The sequence below is a fragment of the Mastigoproctus giganteus genome, chromosome 7 (genome assembly GCF_048544385.1).
Source record: "Mastigoproctus giganteus isolate SK-2022 chromosome 7, ASM4854438v1, whole genome shotgun sequence".
Taxonomy (NCBI): domain Eukaryota; kingdom Metazoa; phylum Arthropoda; class Arachnida; order Uropygi; family Thelyphonidae; genus Mastigoproctus; species Mastigoproctus giganteus.
In genome coordinates, this window is record NC_143581.1 from 165,874,081 (window position 1) to 165,891,976 (window position 17,896).

At 38.7% G+C, this 17,896-nt stretch overlaps 1 protein-coding gene across 1 annotated transcript in view; it reads left to right on the top strand.

The window, feature by feature from the left end:
• LOC150083315 (protein amalgam-like) overlaps positions 1-17,896 on the top strand; it is a 237,079-nt gene that overhangs the window by 91,522 nt on the left and 127,661 nt on the right. The window contains exon 2 of the mRNA XM_090377971.1: positions 2,556-2,776. Within this exon, the coding sequence (XP_090234097.1) occupies positions 2,556-2,776 (221 nt within the window). The remainder of the gene's footprint in view (positions 1-2,555; positions 2,777-17,896) is intronic.

Genomic DNA, 17,896 nt, shown 5'->3' on the forward strand with positions numbered 1-17,896 from the left:
GAGAGATTTTGAGCTGCCTACTGTTTATCTTTTTGCTATAGTAAGATATTCATTGCTTTATCGAAAGATAGTCGTTCAGTAGAACTTCGTCCACTTATGTGAGCTGGTATTCCAGAATTCTGGACGCTAAATCGGCTTGGCACTCTCAGTGGCATTTCAGTTATTATCTGAGGGGACTTTGGTTGCGATCATTTTCCTTCAAGGAAGCACACACCGAATTTTGTTGTAGAGGGAAGGGTAGGAAAGGTCCCATAACCTTCTCTGTGTTTCTGCTAGTGAGAAATCGAATAAACAGAAGACATAACTAAACCATAAGCAAGCAACCATATCGGAAAGCCCGGACTCCTAACTTACAGCATCTCGAACCAAACTCTTCGCCTTCTCATTGCTATAAGTTTACGACTGATCCAAAGTTCCATGTGTGGAGAAAAAGAAAGGTGGGAACCGAGATATTTGTTTTAAATTACTAATAAATAATCTTGTTGCTCCAAGTAGGTATAATTTTTTTTTAAAATAAAATGCAGCAATTAAGAAAGCTCCGCTAAACTGCTTCTAGAATTAGTTGCCGTTCCTAAGCTCGCTGTGAACTTTACCGATCCGTTTAACTCTTGACAAAGGAGGCAGGATACGAAATTTATTTGTTAGAACATCGGACCGATCGTAAGCTGGACAGTTAAGACAGCAAGCAGTGACACATACCGGTGCTCGATCAATGTGTTCCAATAGCTCACCTTGGCAGCAGAACGCAGTCGGTGGAGAAGCTGGTCTTATGTGACTGTTGTTCACTGTTATGGCTTTCAGTTTAGAAGGGCCAGTACATCTTCTTGATGCTTGATCACATCACAAGGTCACCCTCCAGAAAATCACTGAATCCGTACTAATTTATTATCCCCTCAGGTTTTCTTATGGGTAGCTTAAGCTACGAAGATTCCAACTTTTCCTTACGATAAGCGAATGTCTTCTTCCTCACCCTTGAACGAGTTCAGATCTGAAGATTCACAATATTCATTGAATTTTCTTCGATATACAACTTAGCTCAAAGAAAGTGACGTCAAAGCACTTCCTTCTCTTTAATATCTGTTGGCAGAGAATTATAAAAGCGAAAAAAACAAAAGTAAACTACGTATCATAAATAATGCATTTCACAAAGTTACAAACGCCATCTCGTGGTGCATACTTCACTAAATCGTGGCGTTATCTAAATACGTATAATTGGGTAAAAATGCACGAGAGAATAACACTCCAAATTAGCATCGAAATCGAATTAGGTTGATAAATGTTATCAGGAATATCATAAAAACCAAATTCCGTTCAGGTAGGAATCCATTTTACTATGCGTACAGACGAAGGACAAAAGCGATCCTAATAAGTGCTTCCGCATTGCTTGTGAGAGAACACACACACACCTAAAAAGAGGCTATCAACTGCCAGAATCTTAGGTTGTCCCGGTAGGTACAAAAGAAAGTCACGTATCGGTCCCAAACATCTATCCGCAAGGTATACCGAACCTCGCAACTGCACCACACGTTAACGTGCGTAGACACTTATCTGCTTTGGACGACACCCCGTACACTTTACGGTACATTTCCTCCTTTAACCTTCTAACTAAAGCTTACGCAATTCGCGAAGTTCAAACCGAGACTAGCCCCCTATGACCAGACACATCTCTGTTTGCCGGTTAGCTAAGCGTGGAAATTCCTTGTCTAGAACTCCCTTGGCCCCATTTATCAGGGTAATAAACTGTCGGATAGGAGAGTCACGCTTCGCGGTTATCTCTGCCTGCCACTTGGGAAGGCATTTCTGGTAGAAACAGCCAGAAGCTGAGGGCAAGAATGGTGATTTTGTTAAACGCCAACTGTATGCTTTGCTCGAAGATAATTTCTTCTTAATGCTGTTTAGATTTTATTGGATACCGCGTTTGCTTTTTTCTCTGACCACATAGATCCGGTAGCGTATGCGACTTATCTTAATCGTCTTTCGTAAGTGCAATTATGAAGAAATACGACCGAAATCCATTTGAGTCAGAGTCGGTGTCCTACTCTGGATATTTCTGTTTGGTGGTTATTAAGGGGAAGAGTAGTCCCATGTCTTTTTATGATGAGCATTGTGGTCTTTACGTTTATTTTTGTTCTTTGACAGATATCTTCAATTATCATTGGGAAAAAAATTGTTTAAACCAAAGAAAAGCATTTTCATTTGAATTTCCCGACACCAGTACCATCCACTCAAAATCTTGACATGCTTATTTGTGAGGCATGTAAGTAATTATTTCAACTCTAAGTGTGGAATAAAGATATTTTGATAAGAGTATATTCCATCAGCGTATGCTGTAGACTTTTATTTGGTTTCTGCATAATGAACCTCTTGATTTCTTTTAAAAAGCTGTAATGGCAGATCAACTGTAAATGTTAAAGTAACCGAACAGTCTGTCTGGTTACTTTAACCCATGAAACCTCATTAATTATTTTAATTATTAATAGTAGTAATAGGGATATTTAACTCTAAATAAGTAAAATAAAAGCAGGCTTTATTTTAACGTTTTTGTTTGTCCATAGGTCCAGTTCTCAACATTTGGGACTACTTACCACTTCAGAAAAACCTCTTACCTCAGGAAAAATTCAAGCGTTTTGTTCAGCCTGCCCGTGTTAGTGACTACTGGACATTTGTAAATCATGCTTCTCCTTCGTTTGACAACGCTTCGCCAAGAAACGTTACCACACAGCTAGGACAGAGCGTTTACCTCCACTGCGTGGTCAACAATCTTGGAGACAAAACAGTAAGTTGTAATTAATTCTTTAGTCACTTTTTGATATCTTGTATAACACGTGTCCAGAGATGCCCGTGTGCTCCTAGGGAATTGCACGCCGTTCTCGCCTCAGTAATCAATGCACCGTGTACTTAGTAAGTCATCAGGCGCTTAAGGACACTTTATTTCGTTGTTCCATAATTTTAATTAAGAAAATGCCCACTTGACTTGATGCTCTTTACATACGATAACGCTTGGCATCTATAAAAAATGTTGACACGTGGCTCGTGACGGGATATTTAACTTTTAGGAAGGAAAATATCTTAAATTTTAAATGAGATATTTTCTCCGAAGTCTTTGGATTTCTAGAGGGAAATTTAAGATCTTGATTTGCTTTTAGGAGAGCGCAATACACATAGTAGAATGCAATATTGCTTAAAGTATTACTGTGATACAAGCAAGAAAACTTATAAGCACCATACAAAAATAAAACTATCCACCTCATCTGTCCATTCCCATAATGATTTGTCTGTCCTCCTTAAATCTATCAAACTACCCGCTTCCTTTACTGATACGGCATCGTTTCAGATGGAACTTTGTTCCAACAATCAGTTGCTTTTTAGCCGAAAGCAAATTTTCACGCATCTGCCCTACAATCATCCTTTTCGACTTTTATTCCCAATGGCGAGCCTTCACAATTGGTACACTCGCTGTTTTCCCCACACAGGGTTGAAAAGACCTGAGTTCAAATCCCGTTGATGATGTAGAGGATTGATTTTTATGGTCCTTTTTGGTTCCCACTCCGGAAACTCCAGCAAAAGCGTACAAGCAAACAAACAAATCCTCATGCGCGTTGTTCGAGAAAGCGTAAGAATACCATCGTTGTTAAGTTTAATCAATCTGTTTAAAGCCTTAGACACTTCAATTAGGTCTCCTCGCGGGCAACTAGTTTGCAAACCCTGCAATTTGCAGAGCTGAAGTCTTCCTTTGTAAGAGTGCTCTTTTGTGTCCTTGACTAATCCGGTTGCTCCTCTCGGCACCCATTTGAAGAGACCCACAGCGTTCATAAAAGTTCTTTGCGTCATTGACGGGATACAAACCCGAAGTGGGAAGGACGATGATGATTATAATCATTGTACTACGTGGAAAGACTATTGGCATTAGCAAGGCCAAATTATTCAAGCAAACGCACTTTTATTGTATCAGTCAAAATAATAATAACAAAACAGAACGTCCATACCATTGTCATTCCCACAAGGTAGCACTTCTTTGAATTCTTTGCAGACGTTCAGTCTCCTTTTAGGTACAGTCTCCGGAGTTGAATACAATTTTTTTAATATGCCCTAACAGTCTTCTTGTATAGAAAGATAATGTCCAGCTATAGACCATGGACAGGATACCAAGTGCCTGTCTAGTTGCCTATTTACAATGCCCGGAAAATTTCACGCCACATAACGTGGCGTGAAATTTTCCGTGAAATAGAGGCGTAACGTTATATGTAGAAGCATTAAACTTTAGTTACCATTTTGGTACAGCGTAGGCAACCAATCCGAGTCGTTTTGAAGCAAAAACATACGAAAATTATAATTTAATTATAAATAGGATGGCCTAACACTGAGTTCCGACAGATTACTTACTACCATAGACCACTGAGAAGACTAGCTGGCCATTTATGATAACTCTATCTCTTGTCATTTAGCTAACCACTGATCCAGCATAAGATCTTATCCAAAAGGTTGGTGGTTTTTTTTTAGGCGCGTTAGCATTTTAGACCATTTCGCACTGAATGTAGTATATCCGTAAATTGTATGTTTTTGTGGTCGATTTACTGTTTGCTGGAGACAAAATCTCGTTATTTCCAGGACAGAAAAAATCATGTTATTCCGCCTGAGACCGACAAACTCAGCCACGTTGTAAAAAAGCCCATAAAAATTCCTCTTGTCATTGATGGGATTCGAACCGAAGTTTTTCAACCCTCTGTGGGAGAGGACGGTCTTTTTACCATCTGTGCTACTCACGAGGGCACTTATCTATAAGTCCTCATGTGTAGCACAGTTGGTAAAATCGCCATCCTCCTCGCACAGGGTGGTAAAGACAGACCTGAATTGGAGTCCCGTCGATGATGTGAGGAGTTTTTATAGGCCTTTTTCACAATGGGGCTGAATTAGTTGATCTCAGGTAGCATGGTTTTTCCCACCGGAAACTGGGATTTTTCGTCTAGCAAACAGAAAATTGACCTCAGAACACATGCAATTTACAGACAATATATACGGAGTAATATGGCCTTAATCCTCAATGCTCCTAAAATCCTACAACAAAATTTATCCGTAACTCGAACTTGTAGTTGATATATCATCGTTCTATGAAGACGGAATGAAAAGTTTTACTAAAGTCTAGATATATAATATCAGAATGATGGACGACGTTGTCTATCTACATCAACTGCCTAATGTTCCTGAGTTGCAACAATAACCATAACTTTCAAGATCTTGCTGCGACAGAAGTCAAACTTGCTGGCCTTTATTTTCTCAAATCCTTTTTAACACCACCTTTGTGGTCTTGGAACATATGAACGCTTCTCTAGTCCAATGGGATCTTCTTGGAGTCTAATTATGGCTTGATACACTCACTTACACATTTTAACTGAATATATCCATCCACCCTTGGAGCTTTGCTTTTCTAAATTTACCTCAACTTTTATAACAAACGCTTCTCTCTGTTCATTATATTACTTTACAGAATTCTGACTCCGACATTCCCCTGAGAATCGAGCTTGCTTGTTTTGTATGGTTAGGCTTTGAACGAGATAAAATAAATCTCAACTTTGATTATTTAAAACTGATATCAGAATTATTTGATTCCCAATAGATGTAAGGTAATCTGCAATAGGCTTCGCTTATTGTTAGGAATCAATATGCGCTGAGATACCAGGATGATTTAGGCGTCTTGTTTAGGTCACTCCCACCGGGATTTTCTGATTAGTTTGTATACATGATAGCAGAACATGTTTGCATATTTTTTTAAGGACTAAAACTGTGAGGGAAGAGCACAGAACCCTTCTAATTTACATGGACATGTGTTTTTGTAAAGGGCGGCACCTAGAACGTGAGTTCAACTCCGCCTCGTATCTCTGTGAAGAACAGGATCAACTACAATTGAGCCAGATGTGTGTGACGTAGGTTTGTTTGTATTATGTGTGTGTTCTGTTGTTGTGTCTGGTCACTTGGCTACCCAGAAGCATCAATCACCTGGACAGATGATTCTGGGTACTCGTCCTCACCACGGGAAGGCGGGCCAGTCCCAGTAATGCACGTACTGTCTCAAAAGAGACTCTGACCCACATGATGTTGCCAGCAAGTAGGTCAGAGCCTCTGCGGGCCCATTCCAGAGGGGCAGACAAAAAGAAAGAAAAAGGAAAAAAAAAAACCACCCGTGGTTGTTGGTAATGGGGAGAAAAAAAAGAAAAGAAAAAAAAGAAAAGAAAAAAAAGAAAAGAAAATATATATATCTAAAAAAAAATAATAAATAATAAAATATATATATATATATAATAAAAGTAATGTGGAGTGGCTGACTCCAAACAGAATGCAAGGAGGAGCAGGAGAGGAAAAAAAAAAAAAAAACACCATTGTCTAATCCACTTCAGGCCCAATGCCAGGGGTGTTGACCACTCTATATGATCTCCTCCTTCGAGAAAAGACTTCCATAGCAAAGTTGTGAGGAGCAAATAAACGTTCAGGGGTTTGGAGTAACTGGTCTAATTGGTTTTCTGATATTGGGATGGTGGTCACTAAATCTTGTCTCAAGTCTTCGTACAGAATACAGTCAAAAAGAAGGTGCCTCCAGTTTTCCTTGGCTCCACAGTAGCACAGGTCAGTCGTGCATAGGCCTAGTTGGTGCAGTTTTTCATTAAGAGAGCCATGTCCAGTAACTAGGAAGGAAGTCTCCATGGTGAGGGAAAGCCAGGATTGGACCTAATTAGAGGATGTAAAGGTTACATCAGGAAGGAATCTTCTAGTAACCACTCGAACCTGGGATGTATCCCATCGGGTCTGCCAGATGTTCACTAACTCGTTGTAGCATCTGGTTTTCTCAGCTTTTGGGTCAGTGTCAAGATCAAGCTCGATGTCAAGGAACTTAGTGGGGATGATGTTTTTGATTCTAAATACTAGTCCTCTGTAAGTAGCATACAAATCCAGAGGAAGAGTTCCAGCTATGACTTGGATGGCTGCTGTAGAAACTGTTCTGCAAACTCTCAGGGTAGCCAGTAACATTGTACGTTGGATGGAACTCAATCTGTTTCTCATCTTGACCAAGCCAACTCGGTGAAACCAGGCAACGGCTGCATACGTGACAATTGGAAGGAAGACTGCTTTATAGTACTGACGAAGTGTCCTCTTGGAAAGGCCCCAGTCATTCCTGGAGATACGAATAATGGAGCCAGAGTGCTTCTTGACTTTTGATTTGAGATGGGTGAGGTGTGGCAGGAAGCTCAGTTTGTGATCAATTACCACTCCAAGAATGGTAGCTTCAGTAACTATGAGTAGCCGGATTCCAGAGATTTTAACCTGTGGTGGACGCCTGAGATCTAGCTTGTGCTTAAAGAGCATCATTTTGGTTTTACTTGGGTTAATGCGGAGTTTGTTCAATGCTGCCCAGGAGGATGTTTTTGTTTGTTATTTGGTTTTTAGGAGCATTAGCAACTAAGGCCATATTGCTCCAGGATATGCGGTGGTCATTCCCTGACCTTTCCGCATCCTCCGTATTTGGTGGTGACGGGCTCGAACCCCGGTCTAATCAAGAAGCGTGTGCTACGCACTGCTGCTCCTTCCCACCTGGCTACGGAGGCGCCGCCCAGGAGGAGAGATCAGACAGGACCAGATTGGCATTATGTTCAATGGCACTCCTAGATTTTCCAGACACAATGATGGTAAGGTCATCGGCAAAGGCAACAACTTTGGTGTTCTCAAAAGAACGGGAGAGCCAATTCTGTAGAACGATATTCCACACCACAGGCCCCAAAACCGACCCCTGGGGGCATCCCCGAGAGACAGGCCTGAGGACATGGTGATACTTAGATTTTAGGATAACAGTTCTTTCGGAGAAGTAGCTAAGGAAAAGTTTATATAATTGATGGGAACAGGAGGCAGACCGGAGGCGCTCCAAAGCGCTGTCCCACCAGACAGTGTCGAAATTTACAGACCTTGTATACCATTAGCATCTGTATGCTCCGCTGCTGCATTGTTAATCATCTCCTCCAGAAAATTCTTTACCATTTTTATTGCGCCCGCAATTTATAAATCCGGATACAATACAAATAAATAATATTGAAACGTAATATGCTTTAATAAATTGGATTTGTTTGCTTAACGAAATTAGACAGTATTGCTTGGGACTTCAGACACATTAAATCTTTAGGATTTCATGTGTCTGGAGTCTTTAGGATTTCATGTGTCTAGGATCGAGAACAAAGTTCACGTTTAATTTAAACTATATCGCGAAATTGCCATAATTGAATTCTACACAGAAATGTTTCATTAAAGCTGCTATTTTATGTGCTCTCTCGATATCAGCTTTATTTGACTCCTACCAAAGCCCCAAATCATTTATATCACTAACGATTAATATTAAAACTAAGTTTTCCGTTTATTAGGCAACTGATGGCATCAGGCGTACATGTAGTATCGAATAAATGCAGGTATTGGACAAAAAATGGAAACAGTAATACAAAATCACTAACACGGTGTTGGACTGCAATGTTAGTACAGTGCCGTCTATATATGTCGTCGCATATGATTTAATAGTGTCTAAAAGTCAGTAGGAGGCATACGACACCATTCATCCATACGAAAGGTGATCAATTCCTACTTGTTCAATGGAGCTGGAAAATGCTGACTGAGATGACGTTCCAGAAGGTTCCATAGTCTTCTATGGGGTTTAGATATGTGACTGCGATGGCCGTGGTATGTGAAAAAGTTGTCTCACGTTCCTCAAACCATTAATCACTTGTGCTCTGTGAATTGGAGCATTTTCATACTGAGAGACAGTTCTCTTTTCATGAAAGAATTGCTTGACCGGTTGAAGCATTTGAACACCCAGGAATGTTAAATAGCGGTTGGCATTAATCTTATCTTCTAACGGAATGAGTACACCTAAATTATGTGACGAGAAGGCACTCCACACCATTATAGAACCACCAGAACCCTTAACAGTAGGTAATAAGTAATCCGAGTTGTAAGCTTCCTTAGGATAACGCCGCAAATGCACTCGTCCATTTGCCACAAAGTATAAAGAGGATTCGTCAGACCGTCTCACATTCCTCCACTGCTCAAGAGTCCACTGCTTGTGCCCTTTGCACCATTCAGCAGGACGATGTGCGTTTTCAGGTGTGCTTGAGAGTCCACCGCTTATAAGCTTTGCGCCGTTGGGCACGACGTTGTTCGTGGTCAGCTGTGATGTCTTGTGAAGTGCAACTCGACATTGATATCCAGCTCTGTGGAGTTCTCGACGTAAATGTTTTTGGCGAAACTACCCTCTCTCGCCCTGCGTTGAAATGTGTGCATAACTGATCAGCTGCTGCATGTCGATTTCGCTTTGTACATAGCACTAATATTCGAACGTCACGATTCTGGAGTATGCGATATCGCCCACTGTTGCCTTTTGCAGATGATGTCTTCCCTTTAGATTCCTATGCAAGGATAACCTTGGAAACTGTTCCTCGTGAAATATTAGCCAATTTAGCTAACTTAATAACCGAAACGCCTGCCAAACAAGCTGCCACAATCATGTCCCTTTCGAAATCGCTAAGGTCTTTTCTTCACAACATGTTGCCAATGATCACGTGCGGTTAAGCGAGTTTGCCTTTACAGACATGATGCTAAGCATTCTAGGATGTCAGTTGCATGTTTCATACTTTTGTCAGGGGCATGTAGACGCCGCTGTTCAATGAACCTAACGCTTTCCGTAAACCTTGTGGTTCCATTTTTTTGTTCTCATTACCTGTGTGTACAACTCAACCTTCGATATTGTTGCTGCTGTAGGTTTTCAGAAGCATCAGCGATTGAGGCCATTTTCCTCCGTGTATATTGTCTGTAAATTGTGTTCTGAGGTCGATTTTCTGTTTTGCTGGATGAAAAACCCCAGTTTCTGGGAGGACAAAACAATTCTACCGCGCCTGAGATCGATTAACGCAGCCATGATGTGAAAAAGTCCATAAAAATTCCTCATATCATCAACGGGACTCGAACTCAGGTCTTTTCCACCTAGTGTGGGAAGAACAGCGATTGTACTAACTGTGCAACCACAAGGGCTCAACCCTCTCCCAAGACCCACTAACTCAACTCTAGTATGAGAATAGCTCATTAAACTCCTTCCCTTCTGTAGAGGATTCGAACCTAGTCCTCTGCCATACAGTGATTATAATTTCCGCTCGCGGCGAAGGTTTAAACATTACTGAAAGTTTTACGACATATACTCCAATATAATTACAAAAGGTGACGTAGTTTCCTAAATACGATGTAAAAGTCTTACAGGGACGAAAAATGGTTGAAACGCCTTTCAGAAGTAATTTGAATATGCAATGCCTGCAGCAGTATTCGCTGCTCATTTCAGAAACAAAAGGCAAGTCCAGAGAATGAATTTTCCAATACATTACAAGCCTCGGGAAAAATACCACGAAGGAAATCAATAGACTACATAAGTGGCTTCGATCGTCTTTACAGAGCATAAAGGGTAGCTCTTTTACACCGAAACTCATTCATCATCATGGGGTTACGGACTCATTTATCTATAAAAGACGTGAGTGCCTGTTTTAATAAGTGCCACCATCTTCCCGCCCCTGTGAATAGACCATCTCGTGGCTTATTGAAGATGTTAAGTAGAGAAGTACTGTGAATATGAGTTTAATATTTTATGTCTCTGTAACTGCCAACAACTTCGGACCCACCTCCGAAGTCTTATTTTAATGACTTCGAGTCTACATGTTAATACAGCCTCATAAATAGAGTAGGAGATCAATATCCCGCGAGTTATTCGTAGCCTTACGATTCGAATGGAAAATGAATACTAATTGGATATCTCTAAGCAAGCGTGTGTGTGTGTATCTATAATTTACCAGCAGAACAAAGCGAGATTTGTTTTTACATTCGTCTATTCATAAATTGCACTTGGTAGAGCAGCGGTTCTCGATCTTTTTCATTATTGATACCTGCCTAGCGGTTGTTGTTGTTTTGTTTTAGGAGCATCGACAACTAAGGGCATTGCATGCGTTCTGTGGTCGATTTTCTGTTTTTCTGGACGAAAAACTGTTTCCGGGATGAAAAACCGTGTACCCTCGCTTGAGAGCGAATAACTCAGCCACGTTGTGATAAAAGGTCCATGAAAATTCCTCCCATCATCGATGGGATTCGAACTCAGGTCTTGTACCAACCGGTGTGGGGAGGATGGCAATCCTACCAAATGACGATTGCTACGCCTAGCGGTATACCAACCTTCAGGACACACTCGGATATGGTTTCCATTAGTTACAGCCGTAAGGTTTAAACAGCAGTGCCAGGGATCGATCATTCTAGTAATATCCGTTGACAGCTGACTCAGTGTGCTCTTCGATTCGTCACTTAGAACATTGTCAATCAAAGTGATCGATTTATTGGTATATTTTCTAACTTAACGTTAAGAAATTCAGGGATCTTTGCAAAATTTCTTTAAAAACTCACCAAAACTTAGCCAAGCTTATTCATAGAATATAATATCATCTGTGGAAAGATTACAGGTGATGAACTTGAATGTTTGAATCTCATTCTTCAGTTCCTGTCCAAGTAGTCAATAAAAGTTGGAGCGTGCCCTGTTATTTCAAAACAAAACAATATTGTTACTAACACTCTACTATATAATTAATATTTAAGTAGGCTCATTTCAGAAAAATTTATTTCTATTACAAAACAAATGATGCATATTGTATTAATAATGAATAGCGTATTCAGTTATTGAAAATGGGAAATTCGGAATTAAATTTAAACGAGATAGTTATGGCAATACTCCAGGCAGCAATGAATTGTATTCAATGATTTGCCCTTTTAACTTTCGATGTCCCGGATGCAGTTTTCTCTATTACTCGCAAGAAATTTTAATAATTGACCAGCAACACAAGTTCACGGAGTTTTGACTTTAATGGACACGATAAACTTAACCTTTGTTCTAATGTCAGTAATAATCGTAATCAAAACTACGGGATATATTATTGTCTAACGCACTTCCATATTTAAGGTACTCCTTGCAGAGTTGTACACGTTCGCATGTGTCAACTATCATGTTACCGAACAGAGGTGCACATGTGCGGGGAATGATTATCACCCTCCCTTTAGGAAATTATTGAAACGTCTAGAGATTACTGACTAAAATGATTGTGTAATGCAAAGATATGCCACGGCAGCCAATGTGACGCTGCCTATTACATCGTCATTGCGATGCGGGCTCATGATGCGCGGCCAGTTATGGCCAGTTAGGCTACAACACATTATTTCAACTTTAATGAGCCAGTTTACGGTTAGATGTGATCCTCCGCTACTTCTGATAATAGATATCTGTCGTCTTTTGTAGCGCGGATACATTTGGCTTGTTTGATGGCACCGTATCGCCCATCATCATAACTTCTCCAGTAATTACGGTATTAAAACCCCGTGATATGCAGCTTTGCAAGAAAGATACGAAGGTGCTCGTTTCCAATAACTTAATTTTGCTTTATAGACGAGATTAGAACGCTATTTGAAGTGCTAAGAGACATTGTTTTTGAAAATCAAAATTCGAAATGTTTATGCCTAATGAAATACGTTAGCAATTTGATAAATGTCTCTATGGCTACGAAGGATCATCTCGAGACAGTCCCATCTTTAACGAAATGTTGTTTATTGATCGCGCTTTAAAAGACTTTCAAACCAATGATCTTCTTCTTCTTCCAGTCACATAGCTCCCAGGAGCTGTTGTGGCCACCAACAAATTCCTCCAACTGCATCGATCGTGTACTATACGAGCAGCATCGCAAAGTGTCATGCCCAGAAGTTCACTGATCCCATCCTTCCACCTAGTTGCAGGTCTTCCTCTGCACTCTTCCCCCTTTTTCCCTTCCATTATATTCTTCGACAGAAAGTTTTCTTTTCTTACTATATGACCAAAAAACTTTAGTTTTCTTTTGTTGATGCTATGAAGAAGAATTTTAGGCCTCCCAATTTTGTTCAATACTCACTCATTTGTTCTTCGACCCATGTAAGAAATACGCAGTATTCTCCTGTAACACCACATATCAAATGCCTCAATTTGCTTCCTGTCAACTCTTTTCAGATTCCATCCTTCACATCCATAAGTGGCAACTGGAAAAATTAACGAATCAGTGATTCTCAGTTTCGTCTTTACGGGAAGATCATGATATCTCCATAATTTTATCAGATCAGCGAACAACGTTTTAGCAATTGCCTTAATCAGCATATCGTCATCTAGTTCTAATAGAGCTTGAAAACGATTGCCTGTTTCAAGCATATAATCTTTTAGAATATTTTCTACATCCAATCGTCTAGGGAAAACCTTATTCATGATGTTTTTAAGCTTCAGCTTGAGAACGATGTGTAGTAGTTGATGATCACTGCCACAATCTGCTCCAGGAATTGTTTTTGTTGTGATTACGCTGGAACGCCCCTTTGCTGCATAATGATATAATCAATCTGATTCCTTGTTTTATGATCAGGAGATTTCCATGCGTAGAGTCTTCTCGGGTGCTGCTGAAAGCTGGTGTTACAGACGACAAAATTCAATTAAACTTTCACCCCGCTCATTTCTAGTGCCAAGACCAAACCTATCACATTCCGGACTACAAGAAACTGTCTTGCCTACTTTTGTATTAAAATCACCCACGAGTATCAAAACATCCTTTTTTGGGACCAGATCAAGAACTGACTGGAGATTTTCATAATAAACGTCCATATCTTCGTCTGTGGATGTTGATGTCGGCGCATACGCAACTAAAACTGTGAGATTTACTGGCTGGCTCTGAAGTCTAGCCGTCATCATTTTACTATTAATAGGATTGTATCCAGAGACCTTGAACATTTCTTATTCAAAATGACAGCGACACCATGTTCTTTTACTTGGTCACTTCCAGAAAAAAAACAACCAAAAACCCATTTCCAGTTTTGAAATGACCTTGTCCCATCCACATGACTTCGGTTGCTCCTAAAATGCCAATTTTATACTTATCCATTTCATTGATGGCCATATTCATCTTGCCTTCTTTTAAACTTTTTACATTCCATGTGGCCATATTTACCCTCTTCTTTCTTAAATTTAATTTTGCAGGACACACAGTGGCATCCGGGATCTGGTTAACACTATAGTCAGTCAAACCAATGATATAACCGTATTAGTTAATAATAAATGAGGTGTTTTCCAACCTTTTCACGTATAGAGGCCATATTGAAAGTTAGATTTGTTTTGCGGGCCGCAAAAATGATTCCTAAAAAAATTAATGTTTTACAATTTCCATATTTTGTTACATGTAAAAAGAAAGTTTAAATTTTCAGGTTATATATAAAAATATAAATTCCCAACAATTTTATGTGCAACAAATCTACATCAGTGGTTTATTTATTTTTTTTTAGATTTTATTATATAATAATAAAAAAATATGCCTTACTTTTGTTTATAAAAAAATATTTTGTTTTTAAAAAACAATACCTTACTTTTGCTTTTAAATGCTCACCCTATAAAATTTCACCTTATAAAGAAGGACTGCTTTTCAATATTAAGGTGAATAAATAAAGATAATAATTGGAAATTATTATCCTTATTATTCGCCTAAAATTGGAAATATTCTAAAATTTTATTAAGTGCAATGCACAATAACATTTATAGAACAAATCCTAAAATTTAATGAGACATTTGAGGCTGGAAAAGTTTAGGTAATTCAAAATTTTTGAAAAATTAATTATAATAATGAAAGGCAATGATTCTTTGGAAATATGTGTTTCTCTTTTAGCTCGGTACAACATTCAAAGTGAACTAAATTGTCTTTGCTCAATTTGCGATTTAAATAACAACTTATTCTGAGATGATCTGATGTCACCGTACAAATCAGAGACCAATTTTCCTTTTCTTTGTAGTGTTAAATTAAGAGCACTTAAGTGACTAGAAATGTCTGTAAGAATTGCAAGATCAAACAGCCACTCCATATTTGATAGTTGTTTTATTGGTTTCCCTTTTTGTGTATTAAAATATCAGTTTCATGACGCAGTTTAAAGAAATGATAGAACACTTTACCATGACTAAGCCATCTCACTGCGCTATGTAAAATTTCAGCTTCAATTTCTGAAAGAAATTGCTGAAACATACAGTGATTAAGACCATGTAATCATATAAAATTTACAGTTGAAATAATCATATTTACAACGTATTGGAGATCCAATACTTTCCCCATAGAGAGTTTCTTGTTGCACAATGCAGTTAATTCCAATTGGAGGTTCAGCTCCGATATCTATCATTTTCATGGTTATTCTACCCATAAAGCTCAATGTTTATACCAATCATATTTTTTTGCACCGTGAGTTCTAAAATTTAATCCTAACTTTTCAATAGATTGACAAAAGTTTCCAAAAAGATTTTCACCTGTAGTTGTTCCGCTCATACTCTGTAGATCATTTTCCTCCAGTTTAAATCTTCAACTGGAGAAAAATTATCATTAATTCCACATATGAAGATAAGGAGTTGGACTGTGTCATTTACATCAGTACTATCATCCAGTGCCACAGTAAAATATTTAATTTGTTTTATATTTTCTAAAAGTTGTTTGTACAAATTCTTTCCAATATCTTCTACTCTTCGCATAACCATTTGTCGAGACAAACTAATGTCTTATATGATTGTACTTTTTGGCAGTGGCGCGACTCTCTAAAATGCTGTTTCAGTTCACTTTCCGCTTGGGCACAATACGCACCGCGGGCCATAGATTGGACACCACTGGTCTAGAGAAACAGTAGAACAGCTTCTCTATAACTAATTGTCGTAGGCAATAAGTGGAAGATGCCATTACGTTTAATATAATAATGAATAAATTAACGCGCAAAAATCCTTGTACACAGCAATGGACATAATCCAAAAGAGAAGACATCACCTGAAAAACATTGTCTATGTTCAGACGAAAGACGTCGCTACTAGTTTCAATTGAAAATCAGAATTTTTTAGTACTCTTAACTGTTTCCATAGGTTTGTGATTCATGCTTGTTTTTTTTTTTTATTTTTTATGTTGGTTTTCATTAAGCCAGGTCATATGTCGAGTGGTTTGTTGTTGTTGAGTGGTCCCCAGAGGGCCCATGATCTGTAGTGTTTCGTTATAACGCAACACTCTAAGTTGAATTTGTCATACGCCATCCCATAGAGAGATAAATCTCATTTAGAATTCACTGAGGAGGATGGGTGTGGCAGATATGCTTACAGCCATTCAATGCCCAACCAATCATAATGACATAAAGAAACGAAAGTATGAACACCATCATCCAAAGGATTCGGTAGAAGTTTGATTACCTCAAAAAAAAATTCGAATTTATTTTAATTCCATTCATCCATGCTTTCAAATGGTGTTGTTAAAATTTAAAATAATTATGTAATATTTACATATTAATTTCAAGAATTAAATTTCATTTAATTAAAGTTTTATGTATATTATATAATATGTACCAAATTTAGCGTATTTTATGAATACGCTAAATTACTTAGAATATGCTATTTTCCATCTTAAAATTGCAGCAGCATTTTCGCGCTTTAACCGCCCCTTGTAGAGATTAATCCTTTTCTAAGAGGTTTATCGCTCTGGTAACTTACCATAATCCTACAGAGAAGCTGTTGACTATCTATTTATAGCAGGATTAGCGAGAGAGAGACGCAATAACATCTTAAACTGGAGCTGCCTCTGCAGTACTTGGTCTTTAATGTGTTATGATACAATGCATCCGAGTCTTGATGTCTCTTAAGCATAAATAATGCGAAACAAGCCGCTATGAATTGAGGGCTAAAACTACAGAGCTAAGACAGTAAAAGACTTCACGAGCTTAAGCGTTGGACAGAAAGGACTTTATTTTTTAACTATTCATGTCACGCAATCCTGATTTTGCATCGAAAAGACAAAACGCATTTTCTCCTTGCATTTATATGTTCCTTGCAAAAACAAATCCACCTTTTCAACGAGTTGCCCCGGTAGTGCACTACTTTAAAATAAACAGCCCTCATAAAAATGATATTTTGATAACTCTAATACTGGACTACAAAATTCTGTTACTAAAACATTTATATTGTATTGAAGAATATTAAAAGCTGCTGACACTACTTGAAACTTTTAGATAAAATCAATGAAGAGATTGGGCGATGGAATCTAAAAGAGTCCATACGGTTCACAGATATAATACAAAAGACATATCACGCTAGGGTTATCTTGTTAAGAAACTAATCATCCACCAAGAGTGCTACTTGATTGCTAGTGTAATTATTTTCCTCAATTTGACGCTTTATTTCTAAAAACAAATATGATAAACCAGTGCACTAAAACAATTATCTCCATGTTATTCTAGACGCCTAAGCCTAGAAATCTAAGAACTTTGATGCACCACGCCCTTGTGAACTGATATTAACGCTGTTATTACGGTGCCCATTCTTACGTTGAGAGAGAGACGCACTTAAGTACCATAATACTTGCATCCGATCGGAAGGAAATCCAGACCGTCCCTCCCAATAGTTTTCTCTGTAGTTCTTTTATTGTCGAACTTGTAGCCGCGATACTCATTTATCTCGCAGAATATAATGGGAACCCGTTTTATTTCACGGCGAACGTGTACTTGAAAGAGGTAGCCCGTGCCACAGTTCCGCTACCTATAACTGTAACGTTTAATTGGGTCGCCGAGAGCCACATAAACGCTAAACAGGCGCGCTCTTGTTTCTTAGCTTCCTGAAATGGAAAGTGGTCTTCCGAGGTGGAAGCAGTGAATGACGTCATCCTAATAAATGAAGGTGAGACGACATTATTAACCATTTAGAATAATTACCAGACACTCTTGCCATCCTAAGAAGCACTACATCCGTTTCTCTTGTTCCTTGCATTAGTCTTAGATGAGTTTTGGT